This window comes from Sebastes umbrosus, chromosome 7 (assembly GCF_015220745.1).
Source record: "Sebastes umbrosus isolate fSebUmb1 chromosome 7, fSebUmb1.pri, whole genome shotgun sequence".
NCBI lineage: Eukaryota > Metazoa > Chordata > Actinopteri > Perciformes > Sebastidae > Sebastes > Sebastes umbrosus.
In genome coordinates, this window is record NC_051275.1 from 954,086 (window position 1) to 979,224 (window position 25,139).

A 25,139-nucleotide genomic window follows, 5' to 3' on the forward strand; every position below is an offset into this window, starting at 1 on the left:
GGAGGACATGGTAGCAATTCATTTCATGTCATTATAGACTGTTTTAATGCTACAGGAGTTGAGTATAATCAACATATATAACATGGCATAGCCTGCAATGACTTAAACAATCCAGTCATCTCAAACAAACAGATTCAAGAATATAAGAAAAGAGAGTATCCAGCCGCATCTGGGGCTGAAATTGTAAACCCCATCATACTTATTTTGCATTGATGACCCACTCATAATAATAGCAATAATGACTTTAATTGTAAAGCATGTATCTAAACGAAGTTACAAAGTGCTTCACAAAATGCACGAGAATAAAACAAACAAGATAAATAACCATGCAAAATATAGCAATGACAAAAACAATGATAAGAACTATAAAATAGTGCGCAGAGAGGCAAAAAAGAATAAAAGAAAACAAAACAAAACAAAACAAAAGTTACAAATCCAAACCTCAAAAAAGGTTTCAGCTCAAAAAATAGTTACAATGATAAGAACTAAACAAATAATACGCAGAAAGGCAAAACAGAACAAAATAAAATAAAACAACACATTAACAACCACTTACAACAAGCAAACCATAAAAGAAGACACAATAACAAACATTGAAATTTTAAAAAGGAGCGAATAGTTATTAAAATTTGTGAGTGACATATTAAAAGAATAAAGGGGCATTACAAAAAGGAGTAACAATGCATAAACAGCCGTACACAAAGACTTCAAGAGCGCATTTCCGTACCATGTGGATGAAGGTACCGGGGACTTTCATAGGAGATAAGCTGCATGATGGATCATTCAGATTGCCCTAAAGATGTAGATTATGTGGATTCAATATGACTTTATGGGGTTTATAGTTGAACAGTGTATTCATCACAGCAATGCAAACACAGTAATGGGCCAATGAAACTAATTGGAGTTAATACTCACTGAGAAAAAAAATACAATTTATATATCTTTATGAACATTTTCTGTTGCAAAATTAGGGCTTTAATTTGTCAAATGAAAAGAATTGTTCTTGACAAAGCAACAGAGAACATAGTATTTCAGTGCATGAAAAAAGATTTCATCCCTTAGGCCATAAATGAGAGGACTCAGACATCTTGGAGCAAGAATAAAAGTAATGTAATTAAAATACCTGACATTAATGTATAACATGAAATTAATCTGAAGTAAAGCAGCTTCTATGAGTGGACACCACAGCTGTATGAGACAGAGCAGCAGCTGGAAAGCATGAAGAATTACCGTTCTGAGCCCTTTCCATGTTGACTTTCTATTCTCTCCTGATGCCGCTTTGGCCACTTTCATTATTCTAAGATAGGAAAACACAATAGTTATACACATGATCAAGAAGTAAAACTGACTTATAGCTGACCGAAGATGACCCTGCCATTTGTAAAAGATGAACGTTTCCACAGAGCATATTCTGCGCTGGGTATAGAAGCTGTGAGTCGCAGATACAAAGAAGATGGAGAGAATAACAATACAGGGTACAGAGCTGAGGACGTGAATGATGAGGATACAGTGCAGAGCACTGCATGTGGAGCACAGCTCTCCATGGCGCAGGGGCATGCAAATGGCCACGTAGCGCTCCAGGGTCATTGCTGTCAAAGTAACTGGTGTGACAAAAGTGTACAGAGAAACAACAATATATATAATAAGACACAACCATATTTGAATGGTAAAATGAAAATAGTTCAAAATGAGCAGGATATCAGTTATGAATAAAAGCAGGCAATCAGACAGTAGTGTTATAACAAATAAGATATAGCGCATGGTTGTGTATAATTCTTTCATAAAAAAAGTTGTGATTAGAAAAAGGTTGATGCAAAGGAAAACTGCCACCAGAACCTGAACTAAAATGACCCGATCATTAATCTGGTGCATTGAGTATTCACCACCAATCACTGAGTTATTGGCTGCCATATATGTCTGTGCTATAACCAGCTGTACGGGTCTTAGTTGATTAACAAAAACACAATACACATCAGCACATATACATATATCACATATAACCACCATAGATTTTACATATAAGACCCTCAGATTACCAAACCCTGCAGAAACGTGGCATTGTGGCATACCGCTCCATTGACGACTGTCTTCTGCTGAGCTCCGTGCAGCATTCTGAGAGAGGATTGTGTATGGAGACTTTATAGGGGCAACTATAACACCAGGGGAATCAAACTTTGTTCTTCTCAATGTCGTCATCACTAATTATTGCTAAAAAAATGCTGAGATATGTTTTACAACATGTAGGCAGCTTGTCATACTGTGGCAGAGGTCCATCCATTCATCCATCCACCCATCCACCCATTTACACCACTTCTCCAGGTGCAGGTTGCAGTAGCGGCCCAAATGTCTTTTTCCCAGACATGTCCAGCGCCTCCCAGAGGATTCCAAAGCATTCTCAGGCCATATGGGATATGACAGCATGCGTCTGCCCTAGGCTCTCCTCGCAGTTGGTCCTGCCCTGAATACCTCCACCAGGAAACATTCGGGAGGCATCCCAATCAGATGCCTGAACCATCTCAACTGGCTCCTTACAATGCCAAGAAGCAACAGTTGTACACTGTCCTCCTTTTGGAAGTCCTCACCCTGTCCTTGAGGGTGAGCCCATACATCCTGTGAGGGAATTTAATTTCTGATGCTTGCATCCAAGATGACTTTCTTCTGGTCTCTCAAAACGCATGACGATGTGAACTGGTAAATGGAGATCGTTGACCTCCATGCCCAGACACACCATGCTGACTTCAAAGAACTAGCGGTGATGAAGGACGACTGTTGCGTCGCCTCTTGTCACCTTGTATCTTGACCAGAAAGTTGCATTTAAACAAACTGCAAAGACTACAGCCGACGGCCAGTTAGCACGTATACGTTCTGCGCCTGCGTGAGAGGTAGTCTGTATTCTTCATTCAAAAAAGGAAACGGGAAGAGCAGGACTGTGGATATACAAGCCGTTGTTATGATACGTTCATAAAACAAAGCAGAATGGATAGATGGTAGAGTTGGCCAATAATAACTTCATTGCTTTGCAGTACAAAATAACCATTTAGCCAGAACATGATTTCATACATTTCTGCTAGGGATGGACTGATCTGACTTTTTTTTCCTCACAATTCTAATTCCGATACTTAAACTTCGGGTATTGGCCAATACAGAGTACATATCTGTTACTAGTTCTCTTATTTTTCCCCAATTTAAAATCGTTTTACCTCACTGCATAGAACTGATTGTGGTCATTCTTGAAAGTATCATGAGGATATAACTGCACGTACTGTAAGTTCCTATGAGTGGAAGCTATGATTGACTATTTAGTAGTGACATAAGCTCAGATCAACAAATGAACGGAGAACAGAAAAGTTAACAAAGAATGCCAGCTAAGTGACTAGAGTGAGTAATAACTGCAGGCAAACATTGATAGACAAAGCAATATTTTGCACAAGCGATTGCTTTGGAGCTCAAAATTCACTCTAAAATCTGTTGTCCTTATACAAATCACTGAATTGTATAACGACAGTAGCTATAACACATTGACTGTCACATCGGTCCGATTCTGGATCTGCTTAATAATGTCAGTATTGGGGCCTTCAACAGTCTGTGCTGAAGAGGGTCAGTGTTTTGTCCATGGTTTAGGAGGACATGGTAGCAATTCATTTCATGTCATTATAGACTGTTTTAATGCTGTAATCACTTTCATGATTTTAACATAGGAGAATATAATGATGATACACATGCTCAAGAAATAAAACTGATTTATTGCTGACCGAAGATAAATCTGCCAAGTCTCTAAGATGAACAACTCCACATTGCACATCTTGTATTGTTTGTATAAGCTAAGAGAAGCTGATGCAAAGAAGATGGAGAGAACAACAATACAGGGTACAGAGCTGAGGCAGTGAATGATGAGGATACAATGCATAGTGTTGCGAGTGAAGCACAGCTCTCCATGGTGCAGGGGCATGCAAATGGCCACATAGCGCTCCAGGGTCATTGCTGTCAAAGTAACTGGTGTGACTAAAGTATATATAGATGACAAAGTGTAGATAATGAGACACAGCCATATTTGCATGGTCATCTGAAAATAACAAAAGATGAGCAAGACATTTGTTAGAATCAAGATCAGACTATCAGACAGTAATGCATTCGCAAATAAGATGTAACGCATGGTTGTATAGAAGAAATCTTTCATAAAAAAGGTTGTGATTAGCAAAAAGTTGATGCACAGGAAAAGGGCTACAAAAACTTGAACTAAAATGACCTGGGAATTAATGCTTCGCATTAAGGATTCACCAGCAGTCACTGAGTTGTTGTGAGCCATGTATTTCTCTGTTTTTAGATTCTGATGTCCAACGTGGTGATTAGGTCAAATAAGTTCAATATGAAAGACTTCACAGCTGCAACTGCAATTTGCATTGACCAAAACAAAAACAATACAAACCAGTAGCATATGCAAACATGTGCAATGAATTTGACAGAAAGACATCAACATGTTAAAAGGCATACAGTCTTTAAGTTTACCAAACCATCCCTGCAATAGCATTGCATTGTGGCACACAACTCCATAGACAAAGGTCTTCTGCTGAGCTTGGTGCAGACAGAGGACTGTGCCTGGAAACTTTATAGGGGCAACTATAACACCAAGGGAACGCCATGTCAAACTTTGCTTACCACAATGTCATCACCACTAATTATTGCTAACGACATGCCTCATAGGCTGCAGTAACTATTGTTACTCACTTGTGTGTGTTGAAGAGATGTTTGACCTACTGTACACATCAAGTTTGCAGGTGTAAGAGCGAAGGCAAAGTTTAGGGCCGGGTTATGCTAGACGTGTTGTCTGACAAAAACGTTAATAGTTGTTTAGAATCAGAATCTTGTTTATTGCCAGGTGTATGAGGTATACACTACGAATTTGCTTTGGTTTTGTTGGTGTAAATAAGCAGTAAAAATAACAATAGAATAGTTAAACATGTTTGAATACCACTATACAATATACAATATAAGATATAAACAAAAAATAAACATAATATTAAAGCTGCAAGCAGCGATGAACGGGCCCTCGCCCCCGCGGGCACATCTGGGGAACGCGCACGTTGGGGAACCCGCTATCGTGCATTCCGGTGAAAGTCTGACTCTTATAAAACATGTCAAGTTTGGGGAAGATTGGACAATGTATAGTGAATTTACAACAACTTTCCTGTAGGGGGTGCTATGACTATCACGCATAATACCACGCATATGTCTTCAGGCCGGTACCCTTATAAAACATGTCAAATTTGGGGAAGATTGGACAATGTATAGTCAATGTACAACAATTTCCTGTTTCCTGTAGGGGGTGCTATGACTATCACGCATAATACCACGCATATGTCTTCAGGCCGGGACCCTTATAAAACATGTCAAATTTGGGGAAGATTGGACAATGTATAATCAATTTACAACAATTTCCTGTTTCCTGTAGGGGGCGCTATGACTTTCACTTTTAATGTCACATATATGTCTTCAGGCCTGGACTATTATCCAGCTTGAGTAGTTTGGGGCAGATGGGACTAGGTAAAGTCAAGTAAAAACAGCCTTCTGTGTCATGACGAACAATCAAAATTCACGTACGACATCACCGTTCGAGCGATCAAAACTTCCTTCAAAATTTATCATCACAGTAGTTTGAGGGTTATACCACCCAAATTTCAGGCGAATCCGATGAAGTCTCTAGGAGTAGTTAGTAAAAGTATGCATAAAATACATAAATGACATGGAAAACACAAAATTCAATATGGCCGACTTCCGGATGGGCGGAGCTAATGAAACCCAATGAGGAATATGTTTCAAATAATGAGTGGGATATGCATACCAAATTTCATGAATATCGGATCAACTTTGACCAAACTACGGTCATCCACGCGTTAGGGGGCGCTAGAGAGCCTGCTAAACACACTGAACCCAATGGCTGTACATTTACATAAAGTTCACAGGTGTCCATCATATTGCCAAGTTTCATGCATTTCCGAGTACCTCAAGGTATGTTCCATATCTAAAAGACATAAGGGGGCGCTAGAGAGCCAACATGCCACGCCCATGCAAAATTTCATCACTAAAATAACGTAATTACGAGTTTGGATGTGCGTGTAAAGTTTCATAATTTTTTGTGCATCCTAAAGTCTTCAAACATGTGTTCGTCAATTTTAAAATCACGCAGGAAGTCCAACATGGCTGACTTCCTGTTGGCTGAAAAAATCTGAAAAATATTTAATCCAGGTATGAGGATGTGAGCAATGACATACTTGAATTTCGTGAAGATCGAAGAAACTTTCTCTGAAAAACTGCCTACATTAGGGGGCGCTATCTCGCCCCCTAGAGACACCCGAGCCGGGTCACTCCAGAACATTGGAGTTCGCGCCACTTCTGACGCATATTCCACTTATGGTGAGTTTTTGGGGATGGGAAAGGTCCCAAAAACGCGTTCTCCGGGCAGAAAAAAAATAATAATTAAAGCTGCAAGCAGCGATGAACGGGCCCTCGCCCCCGCGGGCACGTCTGGGGAATGCGCACGTCGGGATACCCGCTGTCGTGCATTCCCGTGAAAGTCGGAAACTGCACGCAACAGTTAGAGTGAATTTTCTGCTTGGAGCATCTGGCGCTGGAAATGAACTGTGAGAATATGTGGTGCATCCTTTGAAGCACTTCTATGAGGGTAGCTGGCAGTATACAACCATTTCCTGTTGCCAGTAGGTGGCGCTATGACTTTCAATCATAATACCACGTATATGTCTTCAGGCCTGGACTCTTATAAAACATGTCAAATTTGGGGAAGATTGGACAATGTATAGTCAATTTACGACAACTTCCTGTTTCCTGTAGGGGGCGCTATGACTTTCACTCATAATGTCACAAAAATGTCTTCAGGCCTGGACTATTATCCAGCTTGTGAAGTTTGGGGCAGCTCAGTCCATGTAAAGTCAAGTTACAACAGCTTCCTGTGTCATGGCGAAACATCAAAATTCGCCGCGCCGCCACAAGAACGCCGTTTCACGAAAACACAAAAGCTTCGCAATTTAGCATCGTGAAGGTGTTGAGATTCTGCTGCCCAACTTTGAGATGGATCGCTTGAATCCTCTAGGAGGAGTATCGCAAAGTTCCATACCTAAAAAGTGACAAAATGGCGTCTTCACACATGACGTATGACATCACCGTGCGAGCGATCAAAAATCCCTTCGCAATTTAGCATCACAGTAGTGGGTGGATTATACCACCCAAATTTGACGCGGATCCGATAAACGCTCTAGGAGGAGTTCGTAAAAGTATGCATAAAATACATAAATGACATGAAAAACATAAAATTCAATATGGCCGACTTCCGGTTGGGCGGAGCTAAAAAAAACCAATTAGTAATATGTTTCAAATAATTAGTGGGATATGCATACCAAATTTCATGAATATCGGATCAACTTTAACAAAGTTAAGGTTTCAACGCGTTAGGGGGCGCTATGGAGTCCGCTGGCGATGCCCGTTCCGAAACACTACAGAACATTGCAATTTTCGCACCTCCCGATGCACGTTCCAATTTTGGTGAGTTTTTGGGGATGGGAAAGGCCTCAAAAACGCGTTTTTGCAGGAGAAAAATAATAATAATTAAAGCTGCAAGCAGCGATGAACGGGCCCTCGCCCCTGCGGGCACGTCTGGGGAACGCGCACGTCGGGATACCCGCTGTCGTGCATTCCCGTGAAAGTCGGAAACTGCATACAACAGTTAGAGTGAATTTTCTGCTTGGAGCATGTGGCGCTGGAAATGAACTGTTGAGAACATGTGTGGTGTCATTTAAAGCACTTCTATGAGGGTGGCTTGCAGTATACGACCATTTCCTGTTGTCAGTAGGTGGCGCTATGACTTTCACTCATAATACCACGTATATGTCTTCAGGCCTGGACTCTTATAAAACATGTCAAATTTGGGGAAGATTGGACAATGTATAGTCAATTTACAACAACTTCCTCTTTCCTGTAGAGGGCGCTATGACTATCACACATAATACCACGTATATGTCTTCAGGCTGGGACCCTTATAAAACATGTCAAGTTTGGGGAAGATTGGACATTGTATAGTCAATTTACAACAATTTCCTGTTTCCTGTAGGGGGCGCTATGACTTTCACTCATAATGGCACATATATGTCTTCAGGCCTGGACTATTATCCAGCTTGTGAAATTTGGGGCAGATCGGACTATGTAAAGTCAAGTTACAACAGCCTCCTGTGTCATGGCGAAACATCAAAATTCGCCGCGCCACCACAAGAACGCCGTTTCACGAAAACACAAAAGCTTCGCAATTTAGCATCGTGAAGGTGTTGAGATTCTGCTGCCCGACTTTGAGATGGATCGCTTGAATCCTCTAGGAGGAGTATCGCAAAGTTCCATACCTAAAAAGTGACAAAATGGCGTCTTCGCACATGACGTATGACATCACCGTGCGAGCGATCAAAAATCCCTTCGCAATTTAGCATCACAGTAGTGGGTGGATTATACCACCCAAATTTGATGCGGATCCGATAAACGCTCTAGGAGGAGTTCGTAAAAGTATGCATAAAATACATGAAAAACGCACAAAATTCAATATGGCCGACTTCCCGGTGGGCGGAGCTAATGAAACCCAATTAGGAATATGTTTCAAATAATGAGTGGGATATGCACACCAAGTTTCATTAATATCGGATCAACTTTGACCAAACTACGGCCTTCCACGCGTTAGGGGGCGCTAGAGAGCCGGCTAAACCCACTGAACCTAATGGCTGTATATTTACATAAAGTTCACAGTTGTCCATCATATTGCCAAGATTCATGCGTTTCCGAGTACCTAAAGGTATGTTCCATATCTAAAAGACATAAGGGGGCGCTAGAGAGCCAACATGCCACGCCCATGCAAAATTTCACCACTAAAATAAAGTAATTACTAGTTTGGATGTGCGTGTAAAGTTTCATAATTTTTTGTGCATCCTAAAGTCTTCAAATATGCGTTCGTACATTTAAAAAAAACGCAGGAAGTCCAACATGGCTGACTTCCTGTTGGCCGAAAAAATCTGAAAAATATTTAATCCAGGTATGAGGATGTGAGCAATGACATACTTGAATTTCGTGAAGATCGAAGAAACTTTCTCTGAAAAACGGCCTACATTAGGGGGCGCTATCTCGCCCCCTGGAGACACCCGAGCCGGGTCACTACAGAACATTGAATTTCGCGCCACTTCTGACGCATATTCCACTTTTGGTGAGTTTTTGGGGATGGGAAAGGTCCCAAAAACACGATCTCCCGGCGGAAAAAGAATAATAATTAAAGCTGCAAGCAGCGATGAACGGGCCCTCGCCCCCGCGGGCACGTCTGGGGAAGGCGCACGTCGGGATACCCGCTGTCGTGCATTCCCGTGAAAGTCGGAAACTGCATACAACAGTTAGAGTGAATTTTCTGCTTGGAGCATGTGGCGCTGGAAATGAAATGTTTAGAACATGTGTGGTGTCATTTAAAGCACTTCTATGAGGGTGGCTGGCAGTATACAACCATTTCCTGTTGCCAGTAGGTGGCGCTATGACTATCACTCATAATGGCACGTATATGTATTCAGGGCTGGACTCTTATAAAACATGTCAAATTTGGGGAAGATTGGACAATGTATAGTCAATTTACGACAACTTCCTGTTGCCAGTAGGGGGCGCTACGACTTTCACGCATAATACCGTGTATATGTCTTCAGGCCAAGCCTCTTATAAAATATGTCAAATTTGGGGAAGATTGGACAATGTATAGACAATTTACAACAATTTCCTGTTTCCTGTAGGGGGCGCTATGACTGTCACTCATAATGTTACATATATGTCTTCAGGGCTGGACTATTATCCAGCTTGTGAAGTTTGGGGCAGATCGGACTATGTAAAGTCAAGTTACAACAGCATCCTGTGTCATGGCGAAACATCAGAATTCGCCGCACCGCCACAACAACGCCGTTTAGCATAAATACAAAAGCTTCGCAATTTAGCATCATGAAGGTGTTGAGATTCTGCTGCCCGACTTTGAGATGGATCGCTTGTATCCTCTAGGAGGAGTATCGCAAAGTTTCATACCTAAAAAGTGACAAAATGGCGTCTTCGCACATGACCTATGACATCACCGTGCGAGCGATCAAAAATCCCTTCGCAATTTAGCATCACAGTAGTGGGTGGATTATACCACCCAAATTTGACGCGGATCCGATAAACGCTCTAGGAGGAGTTCGTAAAAGTATGCATAAAATACATGAAAAACGCACATATTCCAATATGGCCGACTTCCGGGTGGGCGGAGCTAATGAAACCCAATTAGGAATATGTTTCAAATAATGAGTGGGATATGCATACCAAATTTCATGAATATCGGATCAACTTTGACCAAACTACGGCCTTTCACGTGTTAGGGGGCGCTAGAGAGCCCGTTAAACACACTGAACCTAATGGCTGTACATTTACATAAAGTTCACAGGTGTCCATCATATTGCCAAGTTTCATGCGATTCCGAGTACCTCAAGGTATGTTCCATATCTAAAAGACATAAGGGGGCGCTAGAGAGCCAACATGCCACGCCCATGCAAAATTTCACGACTAAAATAAAGTAATTAAGAGTTTGGATGTGCGTGGAAAGTTTCATAATTTTTTGTGCATCCTAAAGTCTTCAAACATGTGTTCGTAAATTTTAAAATCACGCAGGACGTCCAACATGGCTGACTTCCTGTTGGCCGAAAAAATCTGAAAAATATTTAATCCAGGTATGAGGATGTGAGCAATGACATACTTGAATTTCGTGAAGATCGAAGAAACTTCTCTGAAAAACTGCCTACATTAGGGGGCGCTATCTCGCCCCCTGGACACACCCGAGCCGGGTCACTACAGAACATTGAATTTCGCGCCACTTCTGACGCATATTCCACTTTTGGTGAGTTTTTGGGGATGGGAAAGGTCCCAAAAACGCGATCTCCCGGCAGAAAAAGAATAATAATAATAATTAAAGCTGCAAGCAGCGATGAACGGGCCCTCGCCCCCGCGGGCACGTCTGGGGAACGCGCACGTCGGGATACCCGCTGTCGTGCATTCCCGTGAAAGTCGGAAACTGCAAACAACAGTTAGAGTGAATTTTCTGCTTGGAGCATGTGGCGCTGGAAATGAACTGTTTAGAACATGTGTGGTGTCATTTAAAGCACTTCTATGAGGGTGGCTGGCAGTATACAACCATTTCCTGTTGCCAGTAGGTGGCGCTATGACTATCACTCATAATGGCACGTATATGTATTCAGGGCTGGACTCTTATAAAACATGTCAAATTTGGGGAAGATTGGACAATGTATAGTCAATTTACGACAACTTCCTGTTGCCAGTAGGGGGCGCTACGACTTTCACGCATAATACCGTGTATATGTCTTCAGGCCAAGCCTCTTATAAAATATGTCAAATTTGGGGAAGATTGGACAATGTATAGACAATTTACAACAATTTCCTGTTTCCTGTAGGGGGCGCTATGACTGTCACTCATAATGTTACATATATGTCTTCAGGGCTGGACTATTATCCAGCTTGTGAAGTTTGGGGCAGATCGGACTATGTAATGTCAAGTTACAACAGCATCCTGTGTCATGGCGAAACATCAGAATTCGCCGCACCGCCACAACAACGCCGTTTAGCATAAATACAAAAGCTTCGCAATTTAGCATCATGAAGGTGTTGAGATTCTGCTGCCCGACTTTGAGATGGATCGCTTGTATCCTCTAGGAGGAGTATCGCAAAGTTTCATACCTAAAAAGTGACAAAATGGCGTCTTCGCACATGACCTATGACATCACCGTGCGAGCGATCAAAAATCCCTTCGCAATTTAGCATCACAGTAGTGGGTGGATTATACCACCCAAATTTGACGCGGATCCGATAAACGCTCTAGGAGGAGTTCGTAAAAGTATGCATAAAATACATGAAAAACGCACATATTCCAATATGGCCGACTTCCGGGTGGGCGGAGCTAATGAAACCCAATTAGGAATATGTTTCAAATAATGAGTGGGATATGCATACCAAATTTCATGAATATCGGATCAACTTTGACCAAACTACGGCCTTTCACGCGTTAGGGGGCGCTAGAGAGCCCGTTAAACACACTGAACCTAATGGCTGTACATTTACATAAAGTTCACAGTTATCCATCATATTGCCAAGTTTCATGCGATTCCGAGTACCTCAAGGTATGTTCCATATCTAAAAGACATAAGGGGGCGCTAGAGAGCCAACATGCCACGCCCATGCAAAATTTCACGACTAAAATAAAGTAATTAAGAGTTTGGATGTGCGTGGAAAGTTTCATAATTTTTTGTGCATCCTAAAGTCTTCAAACATGTGTTCGTAAATTTTAAAATCACGCAGGACGTCCAACATGGCTGACTTCCTGTTGGCCGAAAAAATCTGAAAAATATTTAATCCAGGTATGAGCATGTGAGAAATGACATACTTGAATTTCGTGAAGATCGAAGAAACTTCTCTGAAAAACTGCCTACATTAGGGGGCGCTATCTCGCCCCCTGGACACACCCGAGCCGGGTCACTACAGAACATTGAATTTCGCGCCACTTCTGACGCATATTCCACTTTTGGTGAGTTTTTGGGGATGGGAAAGGTCCCAAAAACGCGATCTCCCGGCAGAAAAAGAATAATAATAATAATTAAAGCTGCAAGCAGCGATGAACGGGCCCTCGCCCCCGCGGGCACGTCTGGGGAACGCGCACGTCGGGATACCCGCTGTCGTGCATTCCCGTGAAAGTCGGAAACTGCAAACAACAGTTAGAGTGAATTTTCTGCTTGGAGCATGTGGCGCTGGAAATGAACTGTTTAGAACATGTTTGGAGTCATTTAAAGCACTTCTATGAGGGTGGCTGGCAGTATACAACCATTTCCTGTTGCCAGTAGGTGGCGCTATGACTATCACTCATAATGGCACGTATATGTATTCAGGGCTGGACTCTTATAAAACATGTCAAATTTGGGGAAGATTGGACAATGTATAGTTAATTTACGACAACTTCCTGTTGCCAGTAGGGGGCGCTACGACTTTCACGCATAATACCGTGTATATGTCTTCAGGCCAAGCCTCTTATAAAATATGTCAAATTTGGGGAAGATTGGACAATGTATAGACAATTTACAACAATTTCCTGTTTCCTGTAGGGGGCGCTATGACTTTCACTCATAATGTTACATATATGTCTTCAGGGCTGGACTATTATCCAGCTTGTGAAGTTTGGGGCAGATCGGACAATGTAAAGTCAAGTTACAACAGCATCCTGTGTCATGGCGAAACATCAGAATTCGCCGCACCGCCACAACAATGCCGTTTAGCATAAATACAAAAGCTTCGCAATTTAGCATCATGAAGGTGTTGAGATTCTGCTGCCCGACTTTGAGATGGATCGCTTGTATCCTCTAGGAGGAGTATCGCAAAGTTTCATACCTAAAAAGTGACAAAATGGCGTCTTCGCACATAACCTATGACATCACCGTGCGAGCGATCAAAAATCCCTCCGCAATTTAGCATCACAGTAGTGGGTGGATTATACCACCCAAATTTGACGCGGATCCGATAAACGCTCTAGGAGGAGTTCGTAAAAGTATGCATAAAATACATGAAAAACGCACATATTCCAATATGGCCGACTTCCGGGTGGGCGGAGCTAATGAAACCCAATTAGGAATATGTTTCAAATAATGAGTGGGATATGCATACCATATTTCATGAATATCGGATCAACTTTGACCAAACTACGGCCTTTCACGCGTTAGGGGGCGCTAGAGAGCCCGTTAAACACACTGAACCTAATGGCTGTACATTTACATAAAGTTCACAGGTGTCCATCAAATTCCCAAGTTTCATGCGATTCCGAGTACCTCAAGGTATGTTCCATATCTAAAAGACATAAGGGGGCGCTAGAGAGCCAACATGCCACGCCCATGCAAAATTTCAAAACTAAAATAAAGTAATTACGAGTTTGGATGTGCGTGGAAAGTTTCATAATTTTTTGTGCATCCTAAAGTCTTCAAACATGTGTTCGTAAATTTTAAAATCACGCAGGACGTCCAACATGGCTGACTTCCTGTTGGCCGAAAAAATCTGAAAAATATTTAATCCAGGTATGAGGATGTGAGAAATGACAAACTTGAATTTCGTGAAGATCGAAGAAACTTCTCTGAAAAACTGCCTACATTAGGGGGCGCTATCTCACCCCCTGGCGACACCCGAGCCGGTTCACTCCAGAACATTGGAGTTCGCGCCAGATCTGACGCATCGTCCACTTTTGGTGAGTTTTTGGGGATGGGAAAGGTCCCAAAAAGGCAATCTCCGCGCGGAAAAATAATAATAATAATAATAATTAAAGCTGCAAGCAGCGATGAACGGGCCCTAGCCCTTGTGGGCACGTTTGGGGAATGCGCACATCGGGGCACGTACATGTCTTCAGGCCAAGATTCTTTTAAAACATGTCAAATTTGGGGAAGATTGGACAATACATGGTCAATTTACTACAACTTCCTGTTGCCAGTAGGGGGCGCTATGACTATCACGCATAATACCATGTATATGTCTTCAGGACGGGTCTCTTATAAAATATGTCAAATTTGGGGAAGATTGGACAATAAATAGTCAATTTACTACAACTTCCTGTTGCCAGTAGGGGGCGCTATGACTATCACGCATAATACCATGTATATGTCTTCAGGACGGGTCTCTTATCAATCATGTCAAATTTGGGGATGATTGGACAATGTATAGTCAATTTAAAACAACTTGCTGTTTCCTGTAGGGGGCGCTATGACTATCACACATAATACCACATATATGTCTTCAGGCCGGCACCCTTATAAAATATATCAAATTTGGGGAAGATTGGACAATGTATAGTCAATTTACAACAATTTCCTGTTTCCTGTAGGGGGCGCTATGACTTTCACTCATAATGGCACATATATGTCTTCAGGCCTGGACTATTATCCAGCTTGTGAAATTTGGGGCAGATCGGACTATGTAAAGTCAAGTTACAACAGCCTCCTGTGTCATGGCGAAATATCAATATGCGCCGCGCTGCCACAAGAACGCCGTTTCACGAAAACACAAAAGCTTCTCAATTTAGCATCGTGAAAGTGTTGAGATTCTGCTGCCCAACTTTGAGATGGATCGCTTGAATCCTCTAGGAGGAGTATCGCAAAGTTCCATACCTAAAAAGTGACAAAATGGCGTCTTCGCACATGACGTATGACATCACCGTGCAAGCGATCAAAAATCCCTTCGCAATTTAGCATCACAGTAGTGGGTGGATTATACCACCCAAATTTGACGCGGATCCGATAAACGCTCTAGGAGGAGTTCGTAAAAGTATGCATAAAATACATGAAAAACGCACATATTCCAATATGGCCGACTTCCGGGTGGGCGGAGCTAATGAAACCCGATGAAGAATATGTCCGAAATAATGAGGGGGATATGCCTACCAAATTTCATGAATATCGGATCAACTTTGACCAAACTACGGCCTTCCACGCGTTAGGGGGCGCTAGAGAGCCGGCTAAACCCACTGAACCTAATGGCTGTATATTTACATAAAGTTCACAGGTGTCCATCATAGTGCCAAGTTTCATGCGATTCCGAGTACCTAAAGGTATGTTCCATATCTAAAAGACATAAGGGGGCGCTAGAGAGCTAACATGCCACGCCCAAGCAAAATTTTACCACTAAAATAAAGTAATTACTAGTTTGGATGTGCGTGTAAAGTTTCATAATTTTTTGTGCATCCTAAAGTCTTCAAATATGCGTTCGTAAATTTAAAAAAATCGCAGGAAGTCCAACATGGCTGACTTCCTGTTGGCTGAAAAAATCTCAAAAATATTTAATCCAGGTATGAGGATGTGAGCAATGACATACTTGAATTTCGTGAAGATCGAAGAAACTTCTCTGAAAAACTGCCTACATTAGGGGGCGCTATCTCGCCCCCTGGAGACACCCGAGCCGGGTCACTACAGAACTTTGAATTTCGCGCCACTTCTGATGCATATTCCACTTATGGTGAGTTTTTGGGGATGGGAAAGGTCCCAAAAGCGCAATCTCCCAGCGGAAAAATAATAATAATAATAATAATAATAATAATCTGTAGAAAAACAATAGGTTTCCTCGCACTTCGTGCCAGGACACCGTTGGGGTCCTGGCACTTTCGTGCTCGGGCCCTAATAATAATCTGTAGAAAAACAATAGGTTTCCTCGCACTTCGTGCCAGGACACCGTTGGGGTCCTGGCACTTTCGTGCTCGGGCCCTAATTAAAGCTGCAAGCAGCGATGAACGGGCCCTCGCCCTTGCGGGCACGTTTGGGGAACGGGCACGTCGGGGCACGTACATGTCTTCAGGCCAAGATTCTTTTAAAACATGTCAAATTTGGGGAAGATTGGACAATACATGGTCAATTTACTACAACTTCCTGTTGCCAGTAGGGGGCGCTATGACTATCACCCATAATACCATGTATATGTCTTCAGGACGGGTCTCTTATAAAATATGTCAAATTTGGGGAAGATTGGACAATAAATAGTCAATTTACAACAACTTCCTGTTTCCTGTAGGGTGCGCTATGACTTTCACTCATAATTGCATATATATGTCTTCAGGCCTGGACTATTATCCAGCTTGTGAAATTTGGGGCAGATCGGACTATGTAAAGTCAAGTTACAACAGCCTCCTGTGTCATGGCGAAACATCAAAATGCGCCGCGCTGCCACAAGAACGCCGTTTCACGAAAACACAAAAGCTTCGCAATTTAGCATCGTGAAGGTGTTGAGATTCTGCTGCCCAACTTTGAGATGGATCGCTTGAATCCTCTAGGAGTAGTATCGCAAAGTTCCATACCTAAAAAGTGACAAAATGGCGTCTTCGCACATGACGTATGACATCACCTTGCGAGCGATCAAAAATCCCTTCGCAATTTAGCATCACAGTAGTGGGTGGATTATACCACCCAAATTTGACGCGGATCCGATAAACGCTCTAGGAGGAGTTCGTAAAAGTATGCATAAAATACATGAAAAACGCACATATTCCAATATGGCCGACTTCCGGGTGGGCGGTGCTAATGAAACCCGATGAAGAATATGTCCGAAATAATGAGGGGGATATGCCTACCAAATTTCATGAATATCGGATCAACTTTGACCAAACTACGGCCTTCCACGCGTTAGGGGGCGCTAGAGAGCCGGCTAAACACACTGAACCTAATGGCTGTATATTTACATAGAGTTCACAGGTGTCCATCATATTGCCAAGTTTCATGCGTTTCCGAGTACCTAAAGGTATGTTCCATATCTAAAAGACATAAGGGGGCGCTAGAGAGCCAACATGCCACGCCCATGCAAAATTTCACCACTAAAATAAAGTAATTACTAGTTTGGATGTGCGTGTAAAGTTTCATAATTTTTTGGGCATCCTAAAGTCTTCAAATATGCGTTCGTACATTTTAAAAAAACGCAGGAAGTCCAACATGGCTGACTTCCTGTTGGCTGAAAAAATCTCAAAAATATTTAATCCGGGTATGAGGATGTGAGCAATGACATACTTGAATTTCGTGAAGATCGAAGAAACGTTTTCTGAAAAACTGCCTACATTAGGGGGCGCTATCTCGCCCCCTGGAGACACCCGAGCCGGGTCACTACAGAACTTTGAATTTCCCACCAGTTCTGACGAATAGTCCACTTTTGGTGAGTTTTTGGGGATGGGAAAGGCCTCAAAAACGCGATATTCCAGCAGAAAAAGAATAATAATAAAACTTAGAAAAACAATAGGTTTCCTTGCACTTCGTGCCAGGACACCGTTGGGTCCTGGCACTTTCGTGCTCGGGCCCTAATAATCCTTAGAAAAACAATAGGTTTCCTTGCACTTCGTGCCAGGACACCGTTGGGGTCCTGGCACTTTCGTGCTCGGGCCCTAATAATAATAATAATAATACTTAGAAAAACAATAGGTTTCCTCGCACTTCGTGCCAGGACACCGTTGGGGTCCTGGCACTTTCGTGCTCGGGCCCTAATTAAAGCTGCAAGCAGCGATGAACGGGCCCTCGCCCCCGCGGGCACGTCTGGGGAACGCGCACGTCGGGGTACCCGCTGTCGTGGCATGTATATGTCTTCAGGCAAGGACTATTATCAAGCTTGAGAAGTTTGGGGCAGCTGGGACTAGGTAAAGGCAAGTAACAACAGCCTACTGTGTCATGGCGAACTTTCAAAATTCACGTATGACATCACCGCTCGAGCGATCAAAATTTCCTTCGCAATTTAGAATCACAGTAGATCCAGGGTTATACAACCCAAATTTCAAGCGAATCCAATGAAGTCTCTAGGAGGAGTTCGTAAAAGTATGTAAATGACATGAAAAACACAAAATTCAATATGGCCGACTTCCGGTTGGGCGGAGCTAAAAAAAAACAATTAGTAATATGTTTCAAATAATTAGTGGGATATGCATACCAAATTTCATGAATATCGGATGAACTTTAACAAAATTAAGGTTTCAACGCATTAGGGGGTGCTATGGAGTCCGCTGGCGACGCCCGTTCCGAAACACTACAGAACATTGCAATTTTCGCACCTCCCGACGCACGTTCCAATTTTGGTGAGTTTTTGGGGATGGGAAAGGCCTCAAAAACGCGTTTTTGCAGCAGAAAAATAATAATAATAATAATAATAATAATAATCTGTAGAAAAACAATAGGTTTCCTCGCACTTCGTGCCAGGACACCGTTGGGTCCTGGCACTTTCGTGCTCGGGCCCTAATAATACTTAGAAAAACAATAGGTTTCCTTGCACTTCGTGCCAGGACACCGTTGGGTTCCTGGCACTTTCGTGCTCGGGCCCTAATTAAAGCTGCAAGCAGCGATGAACGGGCCCTCGCCCCCGCGGGCACGTCTGGGGAACGCGCACGTCGGGGTACCCGCTGTCGTGCATTCCCGTGAAAGTCGGAAACTGCACGCAACAGTTAGAGTGAATTGTCTGCTTGGAGCATCTGGCGCTGGAAATGAACTGTGAGAATATGTGGGGCGTCCTTTAAAGCACTTCTATGAGGGTGGCTGGCAGTATACAACCATTTCCTGTTGTCAGTAGGTGGCGCTATGACTTTCACTCATAATACCACGTATATGTCTTCAGGCCTGGACTCTTATAAAACATGTCAAATTTGGGGAAGATTGGACAATGTATAGTCAATTTACAACAATTTCTTGTTTCCTGTAGGGGGCGCTATGACTTTCACTCATAATGGCACGTATATGTCTTCAGGCCTGGACTATTATCCAGCTTGTGAAATTTGGGGCAGATCGGACTATGTAAAGTCAAGTTACAACAGCCTCCTGTGTCATGGCGAAACATCAAAATTCGCCGCGCCGCCACAAGAACGCCGTTTCACGAAAACACAAAAGCTTCGCAATTTAGCATCGTGAAGGTGTTGAGATTCTGCTGCCCAACTTTGAGATGGATCGCTTGAATCCTCTAGGAGGAGTATCGCAAAGTTCCATACCTAAAAAGTGACAAAATGGCGTCTTCGCACATGACGTATGACATCACCGTGCAAGCGATCAAAAATCCCTTCGCAATTTAGCATCACAGTAGTGGGTGGATTATACCACCCAAATTTGACGCGGATCCGATAAACGCTCTAGGAGGAGTTTGTAAAAGTATGCATAAAATACATGAAAAACGCACAAAATTCAATATGGCCGACTTCCCGGTGGGCGGAGCTAATGAAACCCAATTAGGAATATGTTTCAAATAATGAGTCGGATATGCACACCAAGTTTCATTAATATCGGATCAACTTTGACCAAACTACGGCCTTCCACGCGTTAGGGGACGCTAGAGAGCCGGCTAAACCCACTGAACTTAATGGCTGTATATTTACATAAAGTTCACAGGTGTCCATCATATTGCCAAGTTTCATGCGATTCCGAGTACCTAAAGGTATGTTCCATATCTAAAAGACATAAGGGGGCGCTAGAGAGCTAACATGCCACGCCCAAGCAAAATTTCACCACTAAAATAAAGTAATTACTAGTTTGGATGTGCGTGTAAAGTTTCATAATTTTTTGTGCATCCTAAAGTCTTCAAATATGCGTTCGTAAATTTAAAGAAAACGCAGGAAGTCCAACATGGCTGACTTCCTGTTGGCTGAAAAAATCTCAAAAATATTTAATCCAGGTATGAGGATGTGAGCAATGACATACTTGAATTTCGTGAAGATCGAAGAAACTTCTCTGAAAAACTGCCTACATTAGGGGGCGCTATCTCGCCCCCTGGAGACACCCGAGCCGGGTCACTCCAGAACATTGAATTTCCCACCAGATCCGACGCATTGTCCACTTATGGTGAGTTTTTGGGGATGGGAAAGGTCCCAAAAACGCGATCTCCCAGCGGAAAAATAATAATAATAATAATAATTAAAGCTGCAAGCAGCGATGATCGGGCCCTCGCCCACGCGCGCACGTCGGGGGAACGCGCACGTCGGGGCACGTACATGTCTTCAGGGCAAGACTCTTATAAAACATGTCAAATTTGGGGAAGATTGGACAATGTACAGCCAATTTACAACAACTTCCTGTTTCCTGTAGGGGGCGCTATGACTATCACGCATAATACCACATATATGTCTTCAGGCCTGGTCCATTATCCAGCTTGTGAAGTTTGGAGCAGATTGGACTATGTAAAGTCAAGTAACAACAGCCTCCTGTTTCTTGGCAAAAGGCGCTTTTTCGCCGCCACGCCACGGCAACATAGTTCGATAACTTTTTGATCTTTTGATAAGTTTTCATCCCAAAGGTCTTAAGATACTACTGACCAAGTTTCACGTAGATGTGATTAATTTCTGAGGCAGAGTACATCAACGTGTAAAACATGATATTTCCTGTTACCACTAGGTGGCGCTATGACTGCGAGTCAAAATTTGCATATGGATGTTGTCAGACAGGGACCTTTATCAGGCATGAGACATTTGGAGCATATAGGTTAATGTACGTCAAAGTTACAACAACTTCCTGTTTCTTGGCGAAGAAGCTTTTTCGCCGCCACGCCACGGCAACATGGTTCGATAACTTTTTGATCTTTTGATAAGTTTTCTTCCCAAAGGTCTTAAGATACTACTGACCAAGTTTCAGATAGATGTGATTAATTTCTGAAGCAGAGTACGTCAATGTGTAAAACATGATATTTCCTGTTACCACTAGGTGGCGCTATGACTGCGAGCCAAAATTTGCATATGGATGGTGTCAGACAGGGACCTTTATCAGGCATGAGAAATTTGGAGCATATAGGTTAATGTACGACAAAGTTACAACAACTTCCTGTTTCTTGGCGAAAGGCGCTTTTTCGCCGCCACGCCACGGCAACATAGTTCGATAACTTTTTGATCTTTGAGTAACTTTTCATCCCAAAGGTCTTAAGATACTACTGACCAAATTTGAAGTTGATCGGGTTAAATCTCTAGGAGGAGTTCGTTAAAGTACAGCGCCTGGATATGGTAAAAAAAACGCCATAAAATCCAATATGGCCGACTTCCGGTTGGGTTTACGGTATACCTCCAAGAGGGTTTTATTTACGTCTGATCATGGTACATATACCTACCAAATTTCGTAAATTTAGGAGAAACGTGTCGTCGGGGCTACTCAATAGGGGGCGCTAGCGAGCCAATTTGCCACACCCGAGCATGAAACCCATATCAGATATTCATTTCACGCACGTCTGACACGTGTGCAAAATTTCAAAACGCGTTCATTATCCCAAGCACCTCATTTTTACGCGCAAAGACATAATAGAATAATAATAAGAATAATAATAATCATTTGAAATACAATAGGTCCTCGGACCGACTTTGTCGGTGCTCGGGCCCTAATAATTAAAGCTGCAAGCAGCGATGATCGGGCCCTCGCCCACGCGCGCACGTCGGGGGAACGCGCACGTCGGGGCACGTACATGTCTTCAGGGCAAGACTCTTATAAAACATGTCAAATTTGGGGAAGATTGGACAATGTACAGCCAATTTACAACAACTTCCTGTTTCCTGTAGGGGGCGCTATGACTATCACGCATAATACCACATATATGTCTTCAGGCCTGGTCCATTATCCAGCCTGTGAAGTTTGGAGCAGATTGGACTATGTAAAGTCAAGTAACAACAGCCTCCTGTTTCTTGGCGAAAGGCGCTTTTTCGCCGCCACGCCACGGCAACATAGTTCGATAACTTTTTGATCTTTTGATAAGTTTTCATCCCAAAGGTCTTAAGATACTACTGACCATGTTTCACGTAGATGTGATTAATTTCTGAGGCAGAGTACATCAATGTGTAAAACATGATATTTCCTGTTACCACTAGGTGGCGCTATGACTGTGAGTCAAAATTTGCATATGGATGTCGTCAGACAGGGACCTTTATCAGGCATGAGAAATTTGGAGCATATAGGTTAATGTACGTCAAAGTTACAACAACTTCCTGTTTCTTGGCGAAAGGCGCTTTTTCGCCGCCACGCCACGGCAACATAGTTCGATAACTTTTTGATCTTTGAGTAACTTTTCATCCCAAAGGTCTTAAGATACTACTGACCAAATTTGAAGTTGATCGGGTTAAATCTCTAGGAGGAGTTCGTTAAAGTACAGCGCCTGGAAATGTTAAAAAAACGCCATAAAATCCAATATGGCCGACTTCCGGTTGGGTTTACGGTATACCTCCAAGAGGGTTTTATTTACGTCTCGTCATGGTACATATACCTACCAAATTTCGTAAATTTAGGGGAAACGTGTCGTCGGGGCTACTCAATAGGGGGCGCTAGCGAGCCAATTTGCCACACCCGAGCACGAAACCCATATCAGATATTTATTTCACGTACGTTTTATCTTGCATGAGAAATTTGGAGCAGATTGGTTACTATACGCCAAAGTTACAAGAACTTCCTGTTTTTTGGCGATGAAGCTTTTTCGCCGCCACGCCACGGCAACATGGTTCGATAACTTTTTGATCTTTTGATAAGTTTTCTTCCCAAAGGTCTTAAGATACTACTGACCAAGTTTCAGGTAGATGTGATTAATTTCTGAGGCAGAGTACATCAATGTGTAAAACATGATATTTCCTGTTACCACTAGGTGGCGCTATGACTGTGAGTCAAAATTTGCATATGGATGTCGTCAGACAGGGACCTTTATCAGGCATGAGAAATTTGGAGCATATAGGTTAATGTACGACAAAGTTACAACAACTTCCTGTTTCTTGGCGAAAGGCGCTTTTTCGCCGCCACGCCACGGCAACATAGTTCGATAACTTTTTGATCTTTGAGTAACTTTTCATCCCAAAGGTCTTAAGATACTACTGACCAAATTTGAAGTTGATCGGGTTAAATCTCTAGGAGGAGTTCGTTAAAGTACAGCGCCTGGATATGGTAAAAAAACACCATAAAATCCAATATGGCCGACTTCCGGTTGGGTTTACGGTATACCTCCAAGAGGGTTTTATTTACGTCTCATCATGGTACATATACCTACCAAATTTCGTAAATTTAGGAGAAACGTGTCGTCGGGGCTACTCAATAGGGGGCGCTAGCGAGCCAATTTGCCACACCCGAGCACGAAACCCATATCAGATATTCATTTCACGCACGTCTGACACGTGTGCAAAATTTCAAAAAAAGTTCATTATCCCAAGCACCTCGTCTTCACGCTCAAAGACATAATAGAATAATAATAAGAATTAAAGCTGCAAGCAGCGATGATCGGGCCCTCGCCCACGCGTGCACGTCGGGGGAATGCGCACGTCGGGACACGTACATGTCTTCAGGGCAAGACTCTTATAAAACATGTCAAATTTGGGGAAGATTGGACAATGTATAGCCAATTTACAACAACTTCCTGTTTCCTGTAGGGGGCGCTATGACTATCACGCATAATACCACATATATGTCTTCAGGCCTGGTCCATTATCCAGCTTGTGAAGTTTGGAGCAGATTGGACTATGTAAAGTCAAGTAACAACAGCCTCCTGTTTTTTGGCGAAGAAGCTTTTTCGCCGCCACGCCACGGCAACATGGTTCGATAACTTTCTGATCTTTTGATAAGTTTTCATCCCAAAGGTCTTAAGATGCTACTGACCAAGTTTGAGGTAGATGTGATTAATTTCTGAGGCAGAGTACATCAATGTGTAAAACATGATATTTCCTGTTACCACTAGGTGGCGCTATGACTGTGAGTCAAAATTTGCATATGGATGTTGTCAGACAGGGACCTTTATCAGGCATGAGAAATTTGGAGCATGTAGGTTAATGTACGACAAAGTTACAACAACTTCCTGTTTCTTGGCGAAAGGCGCTTTTTCGCCGCCACGCCACAGCAACATAGTTCGATAACTTTTTGATCTTTGAGTAACTTTTCATCCCAAAGGTCTTAAGATACTACTGACCAAATTTGAAGTTGATCGGATTAAATCTCTAGGAGGAGTTCGTTAAAGTACAGCGCCTGGATATGGTAAAAAAACGCCATAAAATCCAATATGGCCGACTTCCGGTTGGGTTTACGGTATACCTCCAAGAGGCTTTTATTTACGTCTCATCATGGTACATATACCTACCAAATTTCATAAATGTAGGTGAAACGTGTCGTCGGGGCTACTCAATAGGGGGCGCTAGCGAGCCAATTTGCCACACCCGAGCACGAAACCCATATCAGATATTTATTTCACGCACGTTTTATCTTGCATGAGAAATTTGGAGCAGATTGGTTACTATACGCCAAAGTTACAACAACTTCCTGTTTTTTGGCGAAGAAGCTTTTTCGCCGCCACGCCACGGCAACATGGTTCGATAACTTTTTGATCTTTTGATAAGTTTTCATCCCAAAGGTCTTAAGATACTACTGACCAAGTTTCAGGTAGATGTGATTAATTTCTGAGGCAGAGTACATCAATGTGTGAAACATGATATTTCCTGTTACCACTAGGTGGCGCTATGACTGTGAGTCAAAATTTGCATATGGATGTCGTCAGACAGGGACCTTTATCAGGCATGAGAAATTTGGAGCATATAGGTTAATGTACGACAAAGTTACAACAAC

General features: G+C 42.6%; 2 protein-coding genes across 2 annotated transcripts; both read right to left on the bottom strand.

Annotated features, from left to right (window-relative positions):
- Nucleotides 1–975: 975 nt before the first annotated feature.
- On the bottom strand, nt 976–1,911 carry LOC119491500 (odorant receptor 131-2-like). Its single transcript, XM_037775634.1, has one exon. It carries the CDS (start codon nt 1,909–1,911, stop codon nt 976–978), a length of 936 nt encoding a protein of 311 aa, XP_037631562.1.
- A 1,732-nt stretch (nt 1,912–3,643) lies between these two features.
- Nucleotides 3,644–4,306, bottom strand: LOC119491501 (odorant receptor 131-2-like). Its single transcript, XM_037775636.1, has one exon. It carries the CDS (start codon nt 4,304–4,306, stop codon nt 3,644–3,646), a length of 663 nt encoding a protein of 220 aa, XP_037631564.1.
- Between the last annotated feature and the right edge of the window lie 20,833 nt (nt 4,307–25,139).